The sequence below is a fragment of the Symphalangus syndactylus genome, chromosome 9 (assembly GCF_028878055.3).
Source record: "Symphalangus syndactylus isolate Jambi chromosome 9, NHGRI_mSymSyn1-v2.1_pri, whole genome shotgun sequence".
Taxonomy (NCBI): domain Eukaryota; kingdom Metazoa; phylum Chordata; class Mammalia; order Primates; family Hylobatidae; genus Symphalangus; species Symphalangus syndactylus.
In genome coordinates this window covers 52,740,772-52,764,791 of record NC_072431.2, presented here as the reverse complement: position 1 = coordinate 52,764,791, position 24,020 = coordinate 52,740,772, and the positions used below count along the sequence as shown (strand labels likewise).

The 24,020-nt window shown below is 41.5% G+C and overlaps 1 protein-coding gene across 4 annotated transcripts in view; it reads right to left on the bottom strand.

Annotated features, from left to right (window-relative positions):
* The window catches only part of SDK1 (sidekick cell adhesion molecule 1), a 973,914-nt gene extending 950,329 nt beyond the window's left edge, over positions 1 to 23,585 (bottom strand). For 3 of the 4 annotated variants that reach the window (XR_010122494.1, XR_010122492.1, XR_010122493.1), the window contains exon 1: positions 22,936 to 23,236. Coding sequence is in view for 1 of the 4 variants with exons in the window: in XM_063646050.1 (XP_063502120.1) it covers positions 22,936 to 23,236 (301 nt within the window). In the remaining 3 variants the exon portion in view is untranslated. Of the gene's footprint in view, positions 1 to 22,935 lie in introns of all 4 variants that reach the window. The other variant, XM_063646050.1, reaches the window with a different exon arrangement.
* Between the last annotated feature and the right edge of the window lie 435 nt (positions 23,586 to 24,020).

The following is a 24,020-nucleotide window of genomic DNA, read 5'->3' as shown; positions in this document are numbered from 1 at the left end:
TTTTAATAAAAATTTACTTTTAAAAAACATTCTTACAATCAAAACAATCTACTCAATTTCAAATGCTAAAAGAGAACCAGAAAAATGACCATGAAAAATGAATCTGACCCTACGACAGCAATGTGAAAAGGGAGAAAAACATGAGTATCTCCCTAGAATAGATACCAGATTTTACTGTGAGGGCCAACAGCCCATTTACACTCATTTCTCTCATGCTTACTTCTACATGAAATAGATCACGTGATACAATTCTTGTAACACACAGAGGAATATCAGACCAAACAGCTTAAAGAAATGGAAATAGGTAATAGAAACCCTGCAATCAAAAGACAGAGAAGATGACATTTTACTGGCTGAAGAAGAACCTTTACCCAATCTATCTACAGATCACTAAACTATGAATACTGTGCAAGGCAGAATTCAAAAATGTTCTGCCCCATACTCTGGAACCTGTAACTAAAGATGAGATCTCACTTCTGTGACGATGTCATATTCTATGGCACATTTAACCTGAAGGCAGGGAAATAATTAAGGTGGACCTGATCTAGGTACATGAACCCAGAGTTTCTCCAGCTAAAAACGTAAGTCAGAAATACAGCATACAAAGTACCTGACACACCATTGCTAGTTTGAGGATGGAGTGGGGCACACGAAAAGGAATGCAAGTTGACCTCTAGAAGTAGTGTGTGGCCCCAGCTGACTGCTAGCAAGAAAACAGGAGCCTCAGTCCTACAGCCACAGGAACTAAATGTGACCAGCAATGTGAATCAGTTTGGAAGTGTATTTTTCCTTAGAACCTCTAGAAATCTTATGGCCCAAACACTGGCCAATGTTACCACATATTTTCTTCCTCTCTTTCACAGCAAGCTCTGGAAATTCAATCCACACCAGCAGCAATTGTGATAAAGAAAAAAGAATTATACAACATATTCATTCACTCAAACATGTATTGGGTTCCCATCAGATATCAGGTACTGTGCCAGGTGCAGGGAATGTAACAGTGAATAATGTCTTTTGAAGTTCACAGACTTGGTGAAGACTGAAACTCAGCAAATGAGTTGGAATTTGCCTGGCCGTCGGTGGAGTGGGGGAAGGGGGCTAGGAGACAGCATCACAGTTAAAGGGACCTGCAAACAAAAGCGCAAAACCTGGTCTGGTGCATTGGTTCACGCCTGTAATTCCAGCACTCTAGGCCAAGATGGGCGGTTTGCTTGGGTCCAGGAGTTTGAGACGAGCCTCGGCAACATGGCAAAACAAAAACAAAAACAAAAATTAGCCAGGTGTGGCAGCACACACCTGTGATCCCAGCTACTTGGAAGGCTGAGGTGGGAGGACTGTTTGAACCTGGGAGGTAGATGCTGCAGTGAGCTGTGATCACACCACCGCACCCCAGCCTGGGCAACAGAGACAGAGACAAGGTCTTGTGGGTGAGGGGAAAGGGCAGGGAGGGACAACACATTAGGTGAAGAGAAGGGAGCAAAAGAGTGCAACTACCATAATCCAGTATTCTGAAAGTGTCATGTGAAACCAGGAAGAGATTACACTGCAAAGGAAAACAAAGCTCAGATTATGAAGATCCCTGAATACCACTAAATTTTTTTTAAAAAAAGGAAAGTAAGTATAGGCAACAATCTGACAAATTGGGATTCCCATACATTGTTGGTGGAAATTGTTCCATTTCCACTGTGGAAGAGAGTTTGGTGGTTCCTTGAAAAGAGAAACACAGGATTGCCATATGACCCAGTAATGCAACTCCTAGGCATATACCAAAAAGAAGTGAAAACAGGTGCTCAAACACACATACATGTTCACAGCAACACTATTCACAATAGCCAAAAGGTGGAAACAACACAGATATCCATCAACAGATGAATGGATAAACAAACTGTGGCACATACATACAATGGAATATTATTCAGTCATAAAAAGATATGATGTACTGACAATATACAACCCAGATGAACCTCAAACATCACGCCAGGCAAAAGCAGCCAGACACAAAGTCTTATTCCTGTATATGAAATATTCAGAATAGATAAATCCACAGAAGCAGAACACAGGTGGATGGTCATTAGGGGCTGCTTAATATGTACAGGACTTCCTTTGGTGGGGGATGAAACTGTCCCGGAACTAGAGGTGGTGATCATACAGCACTCTGAATGTATTCAACACTACTCAACTGTTCACTTTAAAATAGTTCATTCGATGCTGTGTGGCACCTAAGTAAAAAAAAAAAAAATACTTTAGAAAGAAAGAAGCTAATAAAAATGATGACCTGTAGAGGGAGAGGGCAAACAGGTTGGGGGAACAAGGGTATAAGCAGAGCTTCTGTGTATACATTCCGCTACAGTTTCAGCTCTGAATCCTGCAAATATGTTTACAATGGAAAGAAAGAGAGAAAGAGAGAGAAAGAGAAAGAGAAAGAGAAAGAGAAAGAGAAAGAGAAAGAGAAAGAGAAAGGAAGGAAGGAAGGAAGGAGGGAGGGAGGGAGGGAGGGAGGGAGGGAAAGGAAGGGAGAGAGGGAGGAGGAGGAGGAGGAGAAGGAAGAAGAGAAACCAACCCATATTCATTGCATTAAATACTAGGCTTAAAAAATAACTTGTCAAAACATGAAGAATGTTTCTTTGGGAAGTAACTTCAGATACTACATGTAAAATGTCTTTAACTGTTGGGGAAAAAAACACAACCTGTCATTCATGTCAATGATTTTTATAGCGATTCAGTATCAACCAAGTAAGTGCACTGAGTTCCTACAATAGGGAGCCAGGTTCTGACATATTCTCACCCAATTCACATTCCTAGGCTGAGTCTCTAGAGCCAGAGGTAGTACAACAGGCCAACATTCGCAGCTCACAAGGCTGGCCACCTGGGACTCTGTCATTAGTACTGTACTTTAAGAAACGTTATGTGCGCTGAAGACATCAACTCAAATTAAGTGACCCAGCAAAATCAAAGAGGATTTTCCAACTTGTTTTCACTTTGATCTTGATGTTTCTAACAAATCTGTCAAAAGAAATTCTATAGTATCATCTTGCTTGTGAATTTTTTAAAGGATTTTTTTAGTTTCAAAAAGATTTTAAGTATGATGAATACACGTAGTAGTTTTCATTTCAAGAGGCTTCAGTTGATAAGCCCTGAAATATCTTAAAATTTTAGGATTGCAAGACATCCACATATCCTATGTTATATTAGCAGAAGTTAAATTTCAGAAGAAAAATACAGAAACTTCAAGAGCTTCATGATTGTGTCTGGAGTATACAGGCAACATTCAATTTTTGTCAAGCACAAGGTTTAAATTAAGACTGCTGAGTCATAGCTGGGTTTTTTTTTTTTAACCCACATTTTTCCTTACAGTACCAAAATACTAATTTCTCCAAATCCTGAAACATACCAAAATTGTTAAACATTTTTTTGGTCAAGCTTATCATTGTATTATAAAGTTTGGTCTCACTCTAGATGCAGCAAAATATGACTGGTCTTATGGTATTTTCTTTTTTAACAAAGACAAGTAGTTGAACAAATGCCCTGTGTCAAGCAGGACTTATTCTGGGATGGCCATGATTAATATTAAAACAGGGCAACTGCTTAAAATATACAAGATCTTTGGCTAAAATCTAGAAAGACCATGAGCTAGCATCACAGATGGATTTAGTTTGATTTCTGATTATGTGTAAAGAACAAAAATTAGTTAAAAATGCTTTATCTTAGGCCGGGCGTGGTGGCTCACGCTTGTAATCCCAGCACTTTGGGAGGCCGAGGCGGGCGGATCACGAGGTCAGGAGATCGAGACCACGGTGAAACCCCGTCTCTACTAAAAATACAAAAAATTAGCCGGGCGTGGTGGCGGGCGCCTGTAGTCCCAGCTACTCGGAGAGGCTGAGGCAGGAGAATGGCGTGAACCCGGGAGGCGGAGCTTGCAGTGAGCCGAGATCGCGCCACTGCACTCCAGCCTGGGCGACAGCGAGACTCCGTCTCAAAAAAAAAAAAAATGCTTTATCTTTAGGGTTTTCATATACCAACCAAGGTGGGAGCAGGAGGAAATCAATATTAAGGCTAATTTTTTAACAAGGAACTCTGACACTGAAATACACAATTCTGACTGCTACAGAGCAGCATGTTACTATAGTAACATGAGTTCTTACTCCATAGAATATAAAAATATATACTTTTATTTTACTTGTAGCTATCTCCAGAGTTCAACGTATGTATAATATGAGAACTTACAAGAGATAGGGGAAAAAAAATAGAAAAAAAAAGCTGTAACTGCAAAAGATGGCAAAGATATCTGGAAATTAGAATCAGGTCTCCAGAATGCTCATCTCCTTCAGCTCATGTGTGCAGTGGGAAGGATGGGCAGAGAAGAATGAGAGGCGAGTGCGTGTATGAAACAGAGTCATCCGGAGCTTCCTAAACCCATACATCAGAAGAGAATGAGGAAAGGGGGAATAAATTGGGGAGAACAATTTCCAAAGTGTAGAAGAATTGTGATTCTGCCTCACCATATCCCTCCATCACATCCAGGCAATTCTATTAGGCAAGGTGAAATTCATTTTTTCACATTCTCAGAAAGCCCTGGTCCATGGTCAAGCTGCCATCTCTTTCAATGCTCAAATTTTCAGAAAAGCAAATGCAAAAAAAAAAGGACTAAGAATGGGTTAGATTTAGGCAAATGGAAGAGGAAACCAGATTTGTAATATGAAGTAGAAACAGTATAACTAAAGTGAAATCCTTAAACAGAACATTTCAAATGTATTTCAAAATGCCACATTTTTATTTCTTTCATGATGGAATGGCAAAAAAGGTACTTGAGTTGGCAATAAGCAGACCAGAGACACGCAGGCCATCACTAGACACCCTGGGAGAGGAGAACAGACCCTCCTTCATCAATGCAGCATACAATGGCAGAAACTTACAAGGGACAAAAACATAGGATTATCAAAGAGTACATATATGTATCATGTAAGTAATGAAAGCCTGCTAGGCCAAGAAGCCAGAGCATGTACTCTTGAGGAGATAATAAAAAGAAACTTCTAAAAGGTAAGCCAGCTTGGTTAGGCCACACCAGCCATGGGTGTAGATGGGAACACACTGATAAGGAATTAATACCTTGAGCGCCACCAGTCTAAGCCTCCAGATGCTCTTATAGGCACTCAACCCCTTACAAGACCCTCCACAAGCATTTCTGGGTGCAACAATCCTGACTCCTCCAAGCATGACAGCTTGGCAGACCTGTGTCAAATGAGAGCCATCCCTCTCCTGTGGAAAAGGGTGGGGGCGTTAAAATAGCCCAGGGAGATAGTTCTTCCAGTTTCTACACACCACGTTTTTCTATTTTCCACACATACACACACCACACCCTGCATATCATTCATTCTCCGTGAGGCCCCACTGCCGGAGTTGTCATGCCAATTTTAATTTAACAATGCGTTTTTTTGTCCTTCCCATCCCCACCTACTCCCCCTCATGAATGTCCTCCCTCAGGCCACTCCCAGATAGGCCCACACTGCTAACTGCTTCTGTGGCATTTCAGCCCCACGTTTATTCCTGTCTGCCAGGTACCATCTGTATCCAAATCTCAGTTCTATCCCAGCTGAAATCCCAATCACAAAAGGAATCATCCTGTCTAGTGACTTGAATAAATTTGATTATCAATATTAAATTCACTCTGGAGCATCACCAAGAAAATATTCCTTCTCTGTTGAGTTTTTCTACTACCAAACCACCAATGATGGTACCTAATGCAATGGCAAGGGCTATGCTAGGTCAATATATTCATCAACAGGCCAAGAAAACTCAAAGAGTCAAAGAAATATGTAACATTTGTTGGGGATAAGTTCAGGAGGGAAGTGGGAGAGAAGATAAACTATGGAATTGGAAGAAAAGGACAACCAAGGTAAGACAAAAGGTCACGAAACAAGTAATAAGTAATGTCTTCTGTGTAATTTAGTGGAGAAAGGAGAAACACATTAGGGGTTCATTTGATCTGATAAATTAATGAGTACAATAATAGCTATGATTTATTAAGCAAGACACTGTGCTAAATACTTTACATACATTATCTCCTCTAATCCTTACAAAAACCTTGTGAGAGGGAGATTAACTCTGCTTTACAAATGAGCACCTGAAACACAGACAAGCGATTCAACTTGCCCAAGGTCACAAGCTCTTAAATGGCAGGGCCAAGATTTGAATCCAGCTCTACGACTCATGACACTATGTTATAATGCCAATGCACTACAGCAGATGACTTTAAAGCATATTTTCTGTGTGTGCATGTTTGTAACAAGGTATACCCGTATGTGCTAATATGAAATGATCTCTAAGACACAATATAGGTGAAAAATGTGCTGGGACTAGCCTCCAAGCTAAGAGTATGCTACCATTTGTATAAGTCAAAGGGTTGCAAGGAAAGACATATATAGCTGTATATGCATAAAATATCAGCGAACAAATACTCATGAAACTGGAAACAGTGATAGCCTCAAGCAGGGGGAACTAGGGGGCTGAGGATCAGAAAATAGAGACTTCCACTACCACATTTTGATATGGTATGAATTTAACCTACTCATATTTTGTCATAAGAAATAAGCACTGCATAATAAAATATAACCACAAAAACTAAAAAAACTGGAATGAAAGGTTACCTTAGCCTCCTAGTTTACCAAAGCCAAATAAAGAGGCTTATGAACAACAAAATACTTACTTTAATCAAGCATCCTTTTGAGATGTTTTCACCTGTTAAGAGTGCCTGTCAACAATGCTCATATCCTAAACATGAACCAAAGGCGCTTCCATGCACAACACGGAAAAACCAGCTCCTCTGAACATGGGAGAAGAGTCTGCAAGTAGAAAATCTTAATACAGGTAGGGAAGGAAAAAAGGCCACTTCAAGATAGTCAATGAATGGAGAGAGGAATGGGTAGAAGCAAGCCCCCTCCTGGCAGGCCCCCAGGGAATAGCACACAGCTACAGAACAAAGTCAGGCTACAGAAATGAGGAGTGAAGATGAAGGGGCAGAACCATCTAAAGGCAACAGGGAAAGGAAAAGGAATTCTTGCTCCCCAATTACTCTGGAAAGCAGAAAGATGAAAACAAAAATAAAAACACAAGATGACCAGTTTCATTTGTTGTAATTAAATGTGTAATAGATTCAGTAATCAATACATGTTCCTTTGCTTGCCTTAAAAACCTTACTTTTAAAATTACTACACTCTTATATTTAAAATAGGATTCGAAATTGCTAGCAATGTTTATTAAGCACTCCCATGATAGTCCCTTTTTTTTTTTTGAGACAGAGTCTCACTCTGTTGCCCAGGTTGGAATGCAGTGGTGCGGTCATGGCTCACTGCAGACTTGACCTCCCAGGCTCAAGTGATTCTCCCACCTCAGCCCCTCAAGTAGCTGGGTCGACAGGTGCACACCACCACACTCAGCTAAGTTTTTGTATGTTGTGTAGAGACAGGGTCTTGCCATGTTGCCCAGGCTGGTCTCAAACTCCTGGCCTCAAGAGATCTGCCCACCTCAGCCTCCCAAAATGCTAGAATTATAGGCATGAGTCACAGTACCTAGACCCCCAGCCCCTTTTTAAAAGGTTTAGTGTTTGCCCAAAAAAAGCAATTCTGGCTAGTTTAAGCCAAAAAGAGGGATACAATGGAAAACAAATACTGTAGACTTTAGGAGAAACTGAACATCCAAACCTCGGGATGGGCAAGAACCAGTTCCAGGCTGCAGTGATTTGTAGAGCTCCATAAAAAAAGGGCCAAGAGATGACAGGGCAGAAAAATGGCCAGTGAGGCCCCTGCTGTGTACATGTACCAGGGCATTCTCAGAAAGTGGCATATTTCTGTGATCCAGGCACTACCCAATTGTTGCCTACTACACTACAGCATACATACGTAATGCTCTAATTTACATTTATATCATATTGAATATACAGGTCATGCATCACTTAATGATGGGGATATGCTCTAAGAAATGCACTATTAGGCAATTCTGTCATTGTGTGAACATCACAGACATCACTTACACAAAACTAGACGTTATGGCCTCCCACACACCTAGGTTATATGGTATAGCCTATTGCTCCCAGGCTACAAACCTGTGCAGCATGTTACTGTACTGAACACAGAAGCCAACTATAACACAAGTATTTATGTATCTACACAAATCTGAACCGAGACAAGGTACCATAAACATACAGAATTATAATCTTTCAGGACCATTATAAATGCAGTCTGTCATTGACCAAAATGTCATTATATGGTACACAGCTGTACTGAAAGTTTTAAAAACAAAATTTATGTATATTTAAATTTAAATTTACTCCTAATTTTCATTTACAACTTCATGCTTCAAATTTTTTATGCATACTACCTACCATTAACTTGAATGTATGGATTGATTCTATATCAGAGTTGTGGGGAGAATTTGACACTAGAATCATAAAGATTAAACAGCACTAACCAGAAATCGATGGTACAAATGTGTTTATCAATCCATCTTTCAAAGGAGTTTTTTATTCTTATAATGAGCCTGTAACTTAAAATGTGGCATGCCTTTTTCCAAAAGATGAATCAAATAAGGCCCAAAACAATAATTTAAGTTCCCTCAAACAGGAAACAAACAAACAAAATCCCAGGTTCCCATTAATGCACTCTCAGTCTGAACCATTAAACAACTTTAGTACCATATTCCTCCTAAAATCCAGTAATAATACATTATGGTAAATAATTCTAATTGCTTTCATAATTTTTAAAGTTATAAATGCTTAATGTTTGAAAACTTAGAAACATTCAGAAAAAAAGAGAAATCTCCATAACAGAGATAAGCACATTAAGTAGGCTGGTCTATTTCTTAATCATACTCACCACATCATATTATAAAACAGTAATTTCTTATCTGTTTTATAATATGCAATTTTCACACCCTTTTCTACTTGCATGTGCATGTGTGACCCTATGTCAGAGAAAGCTGGTACTTGGAGACTCCCAGGAAGGGCTGGTCATGTGGAGAGGACTAGGAACAAGGGCTGCAGAGACAGGGGTGCATTCAAAGACCAGTTCCACCACTTATGAAGTGAGTGACCTTAACTTCTCTGGACCTCGATTTCCTCATCTATAAAATAGGGTTGTAAGGAAGTATGATACTGCATGACTTGAAGGCCTTAGCACAAAGCCTGATGTCAAGAAAAGCACTCCATAAAAACAAGCTAGTACACTCTACAAAGAACTCTAACCTCATTTTTCACCTAATATATTCGGAAATCCTTCCATGTCAATTAGAGCTACTTCTAAACATCCTTTTTAATACTAACATTGTAGTCTTCTCATGTGCCACATCAGCCACTGTGAAAGCCACCAGAAGCATTCAGGTCCTCATCATTTGTCAAGGTCACCTGCTGTTGACGAATACAGATAGGGATGGAGGACTCCAGCCAACCCAGCTTGCTCCCTAAAGTAAGGAAAAAGTCAGAGTGGGTTAGGACTCCCAGTGTTTCCTCACTGGCTGATTTGGGACAATTCACAGGCCAAATGAGGTTTAGCTTTTAAAAAAAAAGTTTTTGTTGCCAATAGGATCTATGATGAAATTCAGGTTATGTGCTCAGGAAAGAGCAACTTTTGAAGTAAAGCAATTGTGGGTTTAAAATAAAACCTCTTAAGGCATCTCTACAGCTAATAAAATGCTAGATTATAATATTTTAATTGCTATGAAGTATTCATCTATATAAAAGCATAACACAACTTATACTTCATGCTTTTGATTCCACAGAAGACAGCAAAGTTAGAGATGCAAATGGCCTCTGCCTTTCCAAATATAACATTCCATGATATAGATTTAAGTAATTTTCAAAATTCAGGAATTGATGAGCATCAACCAATAATATCAAGTTGCCACAAAAATGCAAATGGCTACAATCTCATCTGTCATTAACTCTCATCCACTGAGCTGCTCCACCTCAACCACTTGCCTCTTTGTGTATGCTTTATCTCTGAACAGCACTGAACAGCTCTGTTCAGCTCTGAACAGCTCTGTTCAGCTCTGAACAGCACTTTATCCTGCACATTTGATCTAACTCTCTGCTGGCCAAGATCCAAGTCTGCATTTCCTACAGCTATGACAATAAGACCCTAATTCAGAATGTAAAGGTCACTTGGAATGTACTGGCTAAATATGAAGGTCTTGATGTTTGGTCCTTTGGCAAGAATCCTGTTCTGACATAGGTGTTGGGTTCCTCACTCCTGTTGATCAGCAGCTTTCCACCTGAATCCTTCATCTTTGTGTTTCCACATGCCAATCTGAGTCCCCAGATTCCAACATGGCTTGCCTATATATATCCCTGCTAGGGTCCTATTTAACACTGATCTAACAGATGCTGAATCCCCTGTACGGCTTAAAGGGCTCTCCAGGGTCATCTGCACATCTGCGCTGTATTTTTTGGTGTGTCTATGCCCTAATAAACTATAAGCTCTCTGAAGGAAGGAACTGGTATTGATCAGTATACCTTTAACACAGCACTTTATTCACTGAAGCACTGGATGAATTAACTCCTGCTCACATACATTTTTAAGTTTTATTTTGACAAAAACTTGTATATATTTATTGTGTACAACATGTTTTGACACATATATATATTGTGAAATGGCTAAATAGAGCTAATTATATGTATTACTTCACATACTTTTTTGTGGTAGGAATACTTAAAATTTACTTTTAGCAACTCAAGAATAAAACATGTTATTATCGTCACCATGTTGTACAACAGATCTCTTGAATTTATTCCTTCTAAACGAAATTTTGTATCCTTTGACCAACATCTCCCAAACCCCTCCCTACTGCTTACACTCTCTCTCACTAATCCGTTCACACTCCACAGTATGAGTACTTGTAGTGGAAACTGCTGACACTTTTCTCAAACTGCAAAGCAATTACATATAAATTTAAAGGGCACACTGCAACACTGCTTCCTATCATTTAGCACTTTACAATCTGTACCTCACTCCTGGTTTCAATTTCTTTCTTTTTGAAGTGCATCTTTTAGTAGTTCCAACTACTAATCATCAACTTTGTTTTTTATCTACAATCTTTATTTCACTTACTTTTGAGATGGAGTCTCTCGCTCTGTCGCCAGGCTGGAGTGCAATGGCGCAACCTCAGCTCACTGCAATCTCTGCCTCTGGGGTTCAAGCAATTGTCCTGCTTCAGCCTCCCAAGTAGCTGGGACTACAGGTGCATGCCACTGTGCCCAGCTAATTTTTGTATTTTTAGTAGAGATGGGGTTTCACCATGTTGGCCAGGATGGTCTCGAATCTCTTGACCTTGTGATCTGCCCACCTCAGCCTCCCAAAGTGCTGGGATTACAGGCATGAGCCACCACACCCAGCCCATTTCACTTACTCTTGAGTATCATAATACTTTATATGGACATGGAATTCTAGGTTGGTGGTGGATTTCCACCTCCAGCCTTTGATGGTATTATTCAGTCATCTTCTGCTATGAACAAAATGCCTGCCAGTCTAGATATCAACTTTTCTCAGATTGCTTTCCTCTTATTTTCTAAGGCTTCATCTACAATATGTCTAGGTATGAATTTATTTTTATTTATCCTGTGTGGGGTTCACTATCGTTCTTGAAACTAAGAACTCAGGCAGAACTTGTATTGATTATGAAAAATTCTCAGCCATTCTATCTTGTAATAGTGTTTCTCTTACTCTATTTCCTCTTTCTGGAAGCCCACAGAAGGTAATATGGGACTTTCTCATTCTAAAGTTCATGAATCGTAACCACTCATTTCCCATTTCTTTATCCCTTATTACCGTATTCCAAGCAATTTCCTCAGATCTCCTTTAAAAATCTATTGATTTTTCAATATAGTTTTTATCTTCAATAATATCTACCTGGCTCTTTTAACCTGTCCATGGAGGTTACTTTTTTTTTTTTAAACTTAATGACCATTATTTTCATTTCTAGAAGTCCTATTGGGTTCTTTTCCAAATCCATGTTATTTTTCTAATCTATGTTCTTTCATTATGATCTTACCCCTTTCATCTCTCATAATTTTAAGCAAGTAATCTCTTTCATATGTCCTATCATCTCAATCTCCTGGAATACTATTTATCTGCTGACTCTCCTTCATGGTGATTCATTTCCTTGTGTAGCTGGGCAATTTTTGTACTGCAAGCTCATCTATAGCATGACTTGTTTCTTCTGCAAGAATCTTAGATTTTTAATTTGCTCTGCAGGTCAGTTTCAGACATACTTTTGAGGGCTCTATTCATTTCCATAGTTCTAGACCAGATTTTGTGCTAATTTGTCTCAGCTTGAAGGTTAGGTGCACTGTAAGAAATGTTAAATTTGAATCCACCCCAATTATGAGGTGCAATCTTGGAGTTTAGATGTCCCTTTTTTATTCCTAATTATCACAACCCCAGGAGGACAGCAAGTTTCCTACACTTTCCCAAACCAGTAGGCAAAGTTTTTCTAGTTCTCTTTTCAGAGATGGAAAGGCCCTTCAAGGTTTGATGCTAGAGAGCCTTCACTCCATCTTCCAAGTTTATGCAGACCCAAGGCCATGTCTCCTGCTCCTTCACGAGACCCTCAGGACTAAGCCATTGGGGCCTGTATTCAGATCAGAAACCACCACAGGCCTTGAGCTCCTGATTAACGCCCTAGCTCTGAATTTTCTGTTCATAGCTGGCACCTAGGGATTTCCTGGTATTTTAAACTTCAGAAACGCTTGTTCTTGTTATATTTTGCCCACAGTTTCTGTGTGTTTATAGCAGGGTGGTGAAGGGAGTCCTCCACATTCAGCTTTGGGGACAATGTTGCTAGAAGCCACCAGTAGTCACAACATATGAAACAGAAATGATCACTTCAGAGAACTGTGATAATTACTTACCATTCTGCCAAATGACAATTTTTTTCCCAGCCTCAATAATAGATTTCAAATTTGGAAAAAATATTCCCAAGGCATTTTAAGACCATTTTTGTCACTATGCATTTCAAATGCCTCCACAGTTCTCTTTCCTTGAGAATTTCAATAGCATAAGAAGATACCGGTTGACTCCATTTTCTCCCTACCCATTCATTCCATAATGAACTTCAATCTACTTTATACTCCTAGAACTCCAATGAGATTAAGCTCAAAAAGATCACCATTACCCATGTAATCAACAAATCCAATGGCCTTTTGTTCTCATCTATTTACCTCTCTGAGCAAGACTGACCATTCCAATTTTTCCATCCTAATACTACTGCAGTTCAAATATTATTTCTATATTATCACAACCATTCCCTAACTCATCTCCATCTCTACTCTCCCCCCAGCCCCATCGCCCTGCAATTTATCCAGGTTATATCCCAGCCAGGTTAATATTACTATAATACCTCTCCAGTCATGTCAACTGTCCATACTCCCCACTCTACTACCATGACTCATCACTCCCTAATATTACAGGAAAAGATGAATAAGGCAGGATTCCTGTACACAAAAGAATAAATAACAACACCTAACACTTACTGGATGCATGCTATGTACTTGGTAAGGTGATAAAAACACCTTACCTACAATCATTATCAATCAGCCCTCACAACTACAGGAAGCAGGCGGGATCATTACACAATTCTTCAGGGATAAGAAAAGTAGAGATTAAAGAAGATTAAGTAGCCAACCCAAGGATGCAAAGCTGGCAAGTGGTTAAGTTCATTTTATTTTATGCCAAGCCCATCCTCTCAAACAGTATGCTATACTGTCTCCAGAAATATTTATACCAAAAGCCCAGACCCTCCTCTAGTTGCAAAACTCATCTATCCACACAACTTAACAGCTCTGTCTGGATGCCTCAAAGGTACCTCACATTAATAAATTCAAAACCAAAATAATGATCATGCTGCCCAAACAGAGGTGGTCCAACCTCAGTGAATGGTTATACTAGCCAACTAGTCATGCAAGCCAGAAACCTGGACGTCACCGTTGATATTTTCTCATTCACCTTCCATATCCAACCTATGACCAAATCCCATGTATTTTTTGCCTCTTAAGTCTCTCTCTAGTGCATCTACATCTCTCCATCTCCAGCACCACCACCTAGCCCAAGCTGCTACTTTCTCTCACCTCAATTGTTGTTACAGTCCAACACATCAGCAGTCATTCATTCTGGTTTCTTCCAACCCATTCTCAATTTTGCAACAAAAATAAGGCTTTATTCCCCCCACTCAAGATGATTTTAAGATACAAATCTGATCATTTCACAGATTTTGGACTCAGTACAAAAACTTTAAGTTGATCTTTATTTGAGGGTCTGAAGCAATAGGAATGCAAAGAGTGGTGACAGCTGGGTTTCAGCCACAAAAAGAAAGCATTTTCCAGTGAATCCAGAATGATGCCAGAGCAGACACAGAAGCAAACTGAGAGATGATGCCCAAGAGGACAGTACCTGGGAGCTTTTGAGCATGTGGCTCTAGTTATTCCCTAGGTGGAAGTGAATACTAAATTTGCCAAATGTAAAGAAATTCTCCCAGTTACACTGTGATACCCCAGGACTCCTCCAATAAAATCCTTTCTTTCTTAAGTAGTTCAGACTGAGTTTCTAGCTTGCAACCAGGAGTTTTAGCTAAGACAACCATTTTAGAAGAGCCAAGACAGCACACTTAGAAAAAGGGAATATGCCTACAAGGCAAAAATAAAACAAATTCTACATAGAGTAAAAATACCTTTGGCTGGCAAATACATAAATATGCTTAATGTTTGTAAACTCGTGTATCTCTTCCTTTTAAAGGTGTTACATAAAATGCTTCAGGGTAACAGCCATGCTTTCTTTTATGTTCTGCAAATCATTACAGCTTACTAGAAGAGCTGAATAAATGCTGAATAAAAAAAATCAGAAGTAAAAGCATGACTATACAATAATATAAATCAAAGTTGCATCCCTGGAAACTTGCTCCCTTTGGGAACAGTTTATGCACTCACGTAAAAAAAAAAAAAAAAATCTTTTTCTAGCGACACTCTGCCACTATTCTATTACCTGGTTTTGATTTCACATAGCTGGGTATTATAAACTTGCCTTGCTCTTAGCCAGAAATTGTACATATTACCTAACCATACTAAAAAGTGGTGAATCATGGAAGAAAAAAAAAAAAAACTTGGCTGTGGAAACCACAGATTAGATCCTATATAAACACTTTTTCTGTTGCCATCTGGTGGTTCGTGTATAAAAATCAACACTGACATCCATTGTATAGAAGGGCTTGGTCATATCCTATCAAAATCTCTTTCATTCTTTTTAAATCGCACCTAACACCTAGAGAGAAGATAAAATTGACCTTCACTTTGAAAACAGGCTCACAAACACACAAAATAAATTAAGGATCACACTAGAGAGAGGGACCCACAAATACTACCACCTGTGGAGATGAGCACCCTTAGTTAAGTATGATAGGTTATAACTTTGTGAAACAAAATCCCTCCTTACTCCAAATCTGAAATATATTCTAATTAGCCTGCCTGGGTTGCTAAAATTCCTGCTACCAATCATTCTTAATAAAGGCAACTACCAGAGCTCCCCAAGTATCCATATTCCTCCCCAAATCACCATAGTCATTATGTGTTTATCTCCCTATTTTTTTTTTCTTATTGGAAAGACCATTCATCATTGTAAAATTAAGCTTACATACTTGAGAGCTTCCAACCCTCTCAAGGTAAAGAATTAGGTCTAGAATACAGTGGAGAGTTCCAGGAGGGAGAAAAAGGCAACCAAACATTGCACAAAGGCTAACTCTATGTAATAATATGGGCCCCAGGGTCTAGCCCATTCTTTGAACCCACAACTCTAAAGCCTAGCCTTATCTGTTTAAAAAAAAAAATTTTTTTGAAAATGAACCAAAGCCAAAAACACGGCAGAAACTATAGTCTTAGCCCATGTTCATTAAGCTAATCCCCAAAAATCAGAAATAGATTTACTTGACTATCTGTTTTCAAGAAATTGGACTATTTAATTGATAGCTGTTATCTTCACTAGACATTGTCTGTATATCAAAAAAGTGCCAGTTAAGCCTGTTAAAGTGAAAAATTATTCTGTTAATTTTAAAGACCTTTTGTTTTACTAAAAGCCCCTAATGAAGACAATTAAACCAACATAACATTAGGTTAAGCACAGAAACAGACAACATCTACTAATCTCTTTAATTACTGATGGTCACTGTACAGTAAATATAAACATTCTCATCCATCACTATTTTCTCATATCTTTTTAAATTTCTCACTGCATTAATTACCTCCAGATTTCTATTAGTCTTGCCCCCTTCTAGCCACGTAGATAAGCATCTCACATTTTAAGAAAATTTATTTTTCCAAATTTCAGGCTTATACTGATAAATTATGGCACTAATTTGTTCTACAGAACCTAAAATTTTGAACATGAACCATTTTTAGGCTAGAGTAAATATATAATGTGTTAGACAGCAGCACCTAAGGAGAAATACTACATTGCATATTAGTTGTCTTCAACATTGTGAATAGTCTGAGAAAAGTAAAATGAAGAAAATTAGGTTCTAAGCTAAGACATACGGAGTTACAGAATCCCCAGACAGGAGACACATGCAGAGTCTAGTGAAGGGCAGAAAGGATGACAACATACAGAAGATCAGAGAATCAGAGTAGAACAATTTTGAACATCTAGTCTAATCCCTCCTTTTATAGGTGAGAAAACAGACTCAGAGAGACTAATAGACTTGCTCATATTGCAAGGTAGTTACAGAATGAAGTATAAATGAGGCCTACTGATACTTAGCCCAATGTCTTTCCCATTTACCATATCCATGTTTCTAGGAAAGCTTTATAAAAAATGCTTTCATTCCCACAATACCCACAGGAGATTGGGACCAGGCTGATGAAATGTGTTTCTGGCTTTTGAGCTTTCTTTCAGGAAGCCAACCACCTAAATACTAGAATTGCACACACATAAACAAGGGTTTCCTACAGCAATGCTCCCATAATAATCATGATTTTTGTATTTGGATTTAGTGGCAACACTGTTCATATAATGAAGCTCTAAGAGTAGTAACCTCTCCAGAATAGATCTCAGGTATAGGATCAATAACTGGCAGGTAGGTATCTAACTGTGACAGACTTTTGCATTTCAGGGATTCACTGAAAAACCTATAACTTCTTTCTACGTGCTACCATAGGATGGCAGAAGGTGCCATATTTGCTGTCCCAACTGACAAAATATGTCCTCCCTCAGGATTATGGGTATGAATGTTTATGCTTTTTTAAAAAAGAGGTGCACATACTTAGGGGGAAATTTAAGATAATGCCTTACAGAAATGAAGTCAAATAAAATAAAATTTTAGAAACTATGCAAATTAAAATGCTCAGTTACTTTGGGTTAAATGTATAATTGGTTACCAGGAGTATTTAATCAAACAAAACATCAACAGCTTTCTTTTGTAAATAACCCTTAATTTTTCTTTATACTACACCTTTCAATGTGATTTTCATTCCCCACCTTGAGCTTAATTCAACTTTCATGCATTTGGACCTGGAGGTCTACTCTCATAACTACCACTTTCTTTACTTCTTAGAGAAATTTAAGCCGTGACCTAATCAGAATCCTCACTTTGTGTCCATTCCATTCTCTAGTTTCAGTCAGCTGACATTACCAGTCTCTGATCTCTGGGACACCATAAGGCAGGCAGAAAGACACTACATGCCACACACCTCTGCCACCTTAGACGCCAAATCCTATGTATCCCAATACAAACAATACAGGGGCTCTGAGGATGGAAATAACATAAAGGCAACTGATAGGGAGAATTAAACTACACAGTCGTACTTGATATCACTTAATTACCCACTTAACTGGCAGCCTTCCACGTTGTTTTACCTCAGTATTTGAGGGCCCAGGAAACTTCTGGTTAGGTATAAACCCCAGTATATAGCCTAAACTTAACTGTTTACATAAAATGTGTGCTAAGGCAAACTCATAAAAGATTAGTACCTTACAAACTCCACCTCCTTATTTAAAGGACTCAAATTCATATACTTGAGTGCAGATAAAAGAAGGGACATGGATGAAACTGGAAAACATCATTCTCAGTAAACTATCGCAAGGACAAAAAACCAAACACCGCATGTTCTCACTCATAGGTGGGAACTGAACAATGAGAACTCATGGACACAGGAAGGGGAACATCACACTCCGGGGACTGTTGTGGGGTGGGGGGAGGGGGGAGGGACAGCATTAGGAGATATACCTAATGCTAAATGACGAGTTAATGGGTGCAGCAAACCAACATGGCACATGGATACATATGTAACAAACCTGCACATTGTGCACATGTACCCTAAAACCTAAAGTATAATAAAAAATAAATAAATAATAATTTTCCAAATGTTCCTCAAAGAAATGGTTGGTGCACTCCCAGTAGTCCATTCTGGGGTGGTCTAATCTCTGCCAACAGACCACCATGAAGCTGGAATTCATGTTATGTTGTGAAAGAAAAATTGGGGGTAGGGGAATACATCAAAATGGTGATGGTCATTTTCTTAGAGGAGATGGATGGCTAGATGGAAGGGATTACATACATCCCTCATCTCTATTTTCCAAATTATGTAATTTTTATTTTGCAATCATAATTGTAAATAAGGTTAATCTAAAACTTGAGGTCAGATTACTCAATACTGTATTTGGAAAATATCAACCACCATCTTTCCCTTTGGTACAGATCTGATTGCTGCCCGTTTTTCCCTCTCCTTATAAAGACAGAGGCTACATGGGAAACCCTCCAGCCCAGGGGTTATGAACTCAAGTTATGTTCAGACTCTGGATCAGACTTTTCATTCTGGCATCACCACTCCTAGTCCTGGGACCTCAGGAAAGTTAGTTAACATCTGAATGCCTCAGTTTTCCCATAGGTAAGATGAGAACAAAAATGCTGTCTACCTCTCAGGAGCTGCTGTGAAGAATAAGTGAGCACTTCGTGCTTGGCACGTAAAGGTTCAATAAAGGACACCTACAGGTGGCTACGCAGACTGCATAGAGGGTAATAACTGCTTATTGTTGGATTTGGAAGACAGTAACCAACCAAGAGACCAGATGTCTGTTAAATACCCAGTGGCCTAATAAAATTTAACTAAGTATCTGAGCACCCACTAAGCAAGACTCTTTATTAAGACGATATTCATATAAGGGAGTCTAGAAATCAAGTTCCAGTTGAAACTCGAATTACAAAGTTGTAAAGGGAGTAGGTTAGGAGGAGGGGAAGCAAAGTACTTCTGGATTAATGGAAAGCAACATGGGCCCAAAAGGAAGCTAGATTTGTAGTGAACTCAACACTCCAGCAAACAAGTGGCAGAAATGCCTAATTAGTAGACCCTGTCCAAGGCTGGGAATTGGCCTGAGAAAAGTGACCCAGACCACAGAAATATCAGGCTAAGGATGACAGAGAAATTGAGTGAGATTATGGGATTAACCAACACAAGGATTAAAAAAACAAAGTAACACAAACATACAAGAATCACTTGTGGAATTTTTAAATGCATGCTTCTGAGAACCAGCAGGTCTGAGGTGGGGCCCAGATGACTATATTTTAAATTTTCACCAGTGATTCCGATGTACACCTCAGGCAGCACAAAGCAGGGGCTCAACAGTTTCAGTAGGAATAAACAATACATAAGTGAAAAGCTGGTGTACTCTGTTGTTTCAGATCATGAACCTGGAACAGGTATAAGTGAACACAGGCCCAAGGTCCATAAAAGCCGCTGGAATTGTTGGGGGAGGACAATAAGCCCAGGAAGGCATGAAAGGGAAATCAAGTCATGTGGTCTCATGTAAAAGCATTAGAGCAGTGGTTCTCAAACTTGGCTAAACATGAGAATCACCTGGAGGGAGGCGGGGGTGTCTCAGCATCCTGATACCCAGATCAAACCTCAAGTTCATTAAAACCAATTCTAGGAGTGACATCCAGGCATCAGTAGTTTAAAGCTCCAGGTGATTCCAATGTGCAACCAAGTTTGAGAAACACTGCGCTAGAGAGTTTCCAGGAAGTCAGCGGGGGTCTGGAATAGGGGGAAACACAGGTATATGAGTGAGTAGTTCTCAAATTCCAATGTGTATTAGAATCACATGGAAAGCAAATGTGGCTCATGGAAGAGGAAGAGTAGGTACTCTACAGTTTGATCAAATTCCCCAGGTGATTCTAACACATACCAAAGCTTGAGAACTATAGGTCCAAGTGGAGATGATTTCAAATGAGAAACGGAGGACTATGAACAGCCCCGTGGAGAAATTGACAAGAACATTCCTATCCTTTCTAGGCCTGAGGAATGCAAGCTGAATCTAGGAGGTCTACTGAACACTGCTAGAATCAGTAAGCCTGTAAAGGGTCCAGCAGTAAAGCTAAAGGCACCACGGACTTCACACATAAGACTGCTTATACATCTTTAGCCTCAGAAGTCATCCTTCCAAACCACTCACAGCTGGCTCCTTGGTGGATGGCATAAAGAAAGCATGTGTTGCCACCTGCCTTCCAGAATTAAAGACTTGGCTTTTTAGGAATCCGGGAAAGTCACAAGCAATTAAACACACAGCAATGAGCAGAGCACACAACTCAGAAATTCTCATCACCTCATAGAAAGGGCATATTAAAGTTACATTTGGAAGACCTGAACCTGGCGGTTCACATCATGATCAGTTACATAGAGGGTCTGTAACTTAGGTTATAAAAATATAACTTTTACTGACCAATGTTGCACATGTTTTTTCTCAAGATACATGACCTAGCCTACCTACATGAGGTGCAGAGAAATGAGGCATAGCTTCACCTAGCTACAATGTAATCATATGGTACTTAGGAGGCGTTCCAACGTAGTGGTAACTATTCCATTTAGAATGTTACATCTGATAAGATTCAAGAGAATGCATTCCTGCGCATATGACCAACTCATCATCCCATCAGAAATCTCTTATAACAGCACCAGAATTTTCATTTTCAAGATACATGAGCTTTTGTCAAATGGTGACATCTCCTCTGTAATATGAATTTTCAATATGATATAAAAAATGATGGATGTATTACACATTTCACAGAGCACAGAGAACAGAAACCCGTCAATGAATTTAAAATTTGTGACAACCTATTTGAAATTTTACACTAAAAGATCTGTACACTTTCATAAACCATATAAATGTAAAATAGGTACCAATGTTTTTACTGCCAAAAAGGAACAAAATATTCCTCCCTAACAAAGTTTGGTTGTTGCCTTAATATATTTTTTAAAATGTATTTTCATTAACATTTCAGTTATTAAAATGCAATGCTTTACACAGCCTTCAAAGTGCAACGGATAAAAACTTGAAATCTATGTAATATGCTTCAAAACAAAGCCACTGGCAGATTTTTTCCCCACCATTTCAGTCTGTGCACGAATCTTCAAATGTATGAACGTACAGGTCTTACCGCAAAATGCAAGTCACTGTTTAAAAAAAGAAAACTTCATAATAAACACATTTTTATTTTAAAGGTCATCCTAAGTGATTTAGATTTCTTCACTTGAACCTGGTTTCTCTAACAATCTACAGATCCCACTGTACAAAATGACTTAATAAATGCTTTTCTTCCAGAGTAAGTCATTAAGCAAAAAGCACAAATAAGTGAAATGAAAATTTTCCAAGTAATGGAGGAGTTAAATTAACCAGAAATATGGCAATTTGTTTTCATGTAGAAAAACATAAGAGGGAGCATTTATGAAAGCTGGAGGGGGGGTGGAGGGGCACAATTTAGATAACGTTACATAAGCATTAATAAAAAAGTATGAGTTAGTTGTCAAGCTATTGGATGACAGTTTTGAGCTCAGACGTTTAAAATGTTATTACATTTAAGTCATGTTACTACACATAAATCATCTTCACAGGACACAGAACACAGCTAATTTAAGTTTAATGCTCTCATCTTCGTCAATCTCAGAATACCAAGTTCCTCACCATGATTGTTCGTTAGCTGTATCTTGGAATACAACTAAGCTAATTTTCCTAAAACTACCACCAGCAAAACCAGTTCACTAATGTGTTTTTAAGACTTTACCAAAGGACGTATTAAAATAGCTATTTCTGGGTTGAGGGGGGTGTTTTGGTTTAAAGACCAGCAAACTTCAAAAGAAAAGGATGCTAGCTGGCAGGGGTATGTTACGGGTTTTGTCGGGGGCGGGGAGGGGGTGGAGGGAAGCCCAGATTTGGGAGGGAAAGCTCGTTTCACAAGAGATCCCATCTCTCTTTTCAAAAGGTCATTTCCATTCAGCAGATCCTCTTTCCCTATTTCAGAGCTCATCACTGTATTCTAAACAGAAGCCAACAGAGGGAGAAAAACAAAGCCAAGTGCAAAAGCTGTGGGCACTGAAAGTTTTGCTCCACTGGACGCGCAGCACCCACTTGGGGTCGTGCTTGGAGACTTGGGGGAGTCAGGAGCAGGCGGGGGCTGGGGAGGGGACGGGGCCCTGGTGAGGGGCTGGAAAAGCCTTTTCACAGCGACTGGCACTTGATATTTGCAAGTCTTGTGGATGTCACTCACCGGAAACCAGACCCTGCGGTGCAAAGACTCAGGTACAGACCAGCCCCTTTTTCAACCATGCAGTGGGAAGGGGACTCGGGCATCCTTTTAAGGAGCTGAGGAATGGGTCCTCAACTTAGAATTGTTTGTGCTACTGCGATGTAAAAAATAAAATAAAATGCAAAGCAGCAGACGGGGTGCAGGCTCTACGAGGCTCAGTTTCCCTCTACTCCGAGTCCGGCGTGGAGGAGCTCCTGGGCTCCCTGCAGCCCCCAGCAAGGCGCATCCTGACCCGGGCCGGGAGGCGGGGGGGCCCCGGACACACTCTCGCTGCTCAAGTTCGCGCCTCCGCGCCCCGAGGCGACGCCCCCGGCCCGCGACCCCACGCGCACCTACCTTGCGCCAGCGCCCGGAGCAAGTGCAGCTGCAGTGCCAGCAGCGCCCACCAGCCGCGGCGGCCCGGCCCCAACTTTGCCGCCCGCCGCCCGCCGCACCGCCCCGCGCCCGCCGTGTCCCCGCCGGGGGTCTCGGGCGCCGCGCGGGGTCCCGAGGGCTCGGGGCCGGGGCGCGGCGCAGGCGAGGAGCGGGAGCGGCCGGGCGGGGATCCCCGCGGCCGCCCGGGGCCCGCGCGCTCAGGGGGCTCCGCGCCGCCGCCGCCGCCGCCACCGGCCGCCGAGGGCCGGGCGCCCCGGGCCATGCCGAGCAGCCGCCACCCCGAGGGCCGCGCCGGACGGGCGGGCGGGACAGGCGGGACGGCTCCGAGCGGGCGCGGCCACTCCGCGGGAGGCGCGGCGCCCCCCGGCCCGAGGTGAGCGGCCGCCCAGCGCTGAGGGGCGGCGTCCCGGGTCCCCGCGTGAGGGGCGCGGCGCGGGCCGGGGACGAGCCGGGCAAGAAGAAGTTGTCAGCGGGGGATATTCGCGTCCGGCGCTCACGCAGTCCCGAGCCCGCCGCGGCCGGGGCGCCGGGCCCCGCCGCGTTAGCTCCGAGGGGTCCGCCGGGCGCTGAGGAGCCGCCGCCGCCCCCGCCCAGCGCTGAGGAGAAAGTGCGCCCGCCCGCGCGTCGCGCTCGCCCTCAGCCGCCGCGGCCGCAGCTCCCCATTCACAGCCCGGCCGCACGCGCCGCCCGCGCCAGCAGCCCGCTGCCCGCCGTTGATTGGCCGAGGGAGGCGGCGCCCGCTCCCAGGACCCGCCCCCCAGGCCCTCGCTTGTTTTCAAAGTCGCGGCGCCCGCCCGCCTGCAATTTCGTGCGGGTCCCGGCGCCCGGCTCAGGCGGCTTCCCGCGCCGGCTGCGCCCCCTAGGGACCCGTAGCGGGGACTGCAGGCGGCGCCGATTCGGCACGCGCTCCCCGGGCTGGCTCGCGGGCCGGGCGTGGACTGGCGGGCGGGCGGGCGGGCGGGCGGGGGTGGCGCATCCTCGCCCGGCCCCGCGGCGGTGCGGGCGCTTGGGTCGGGAGGGCTCAGGTGCAGCAGGACGCGCAGATC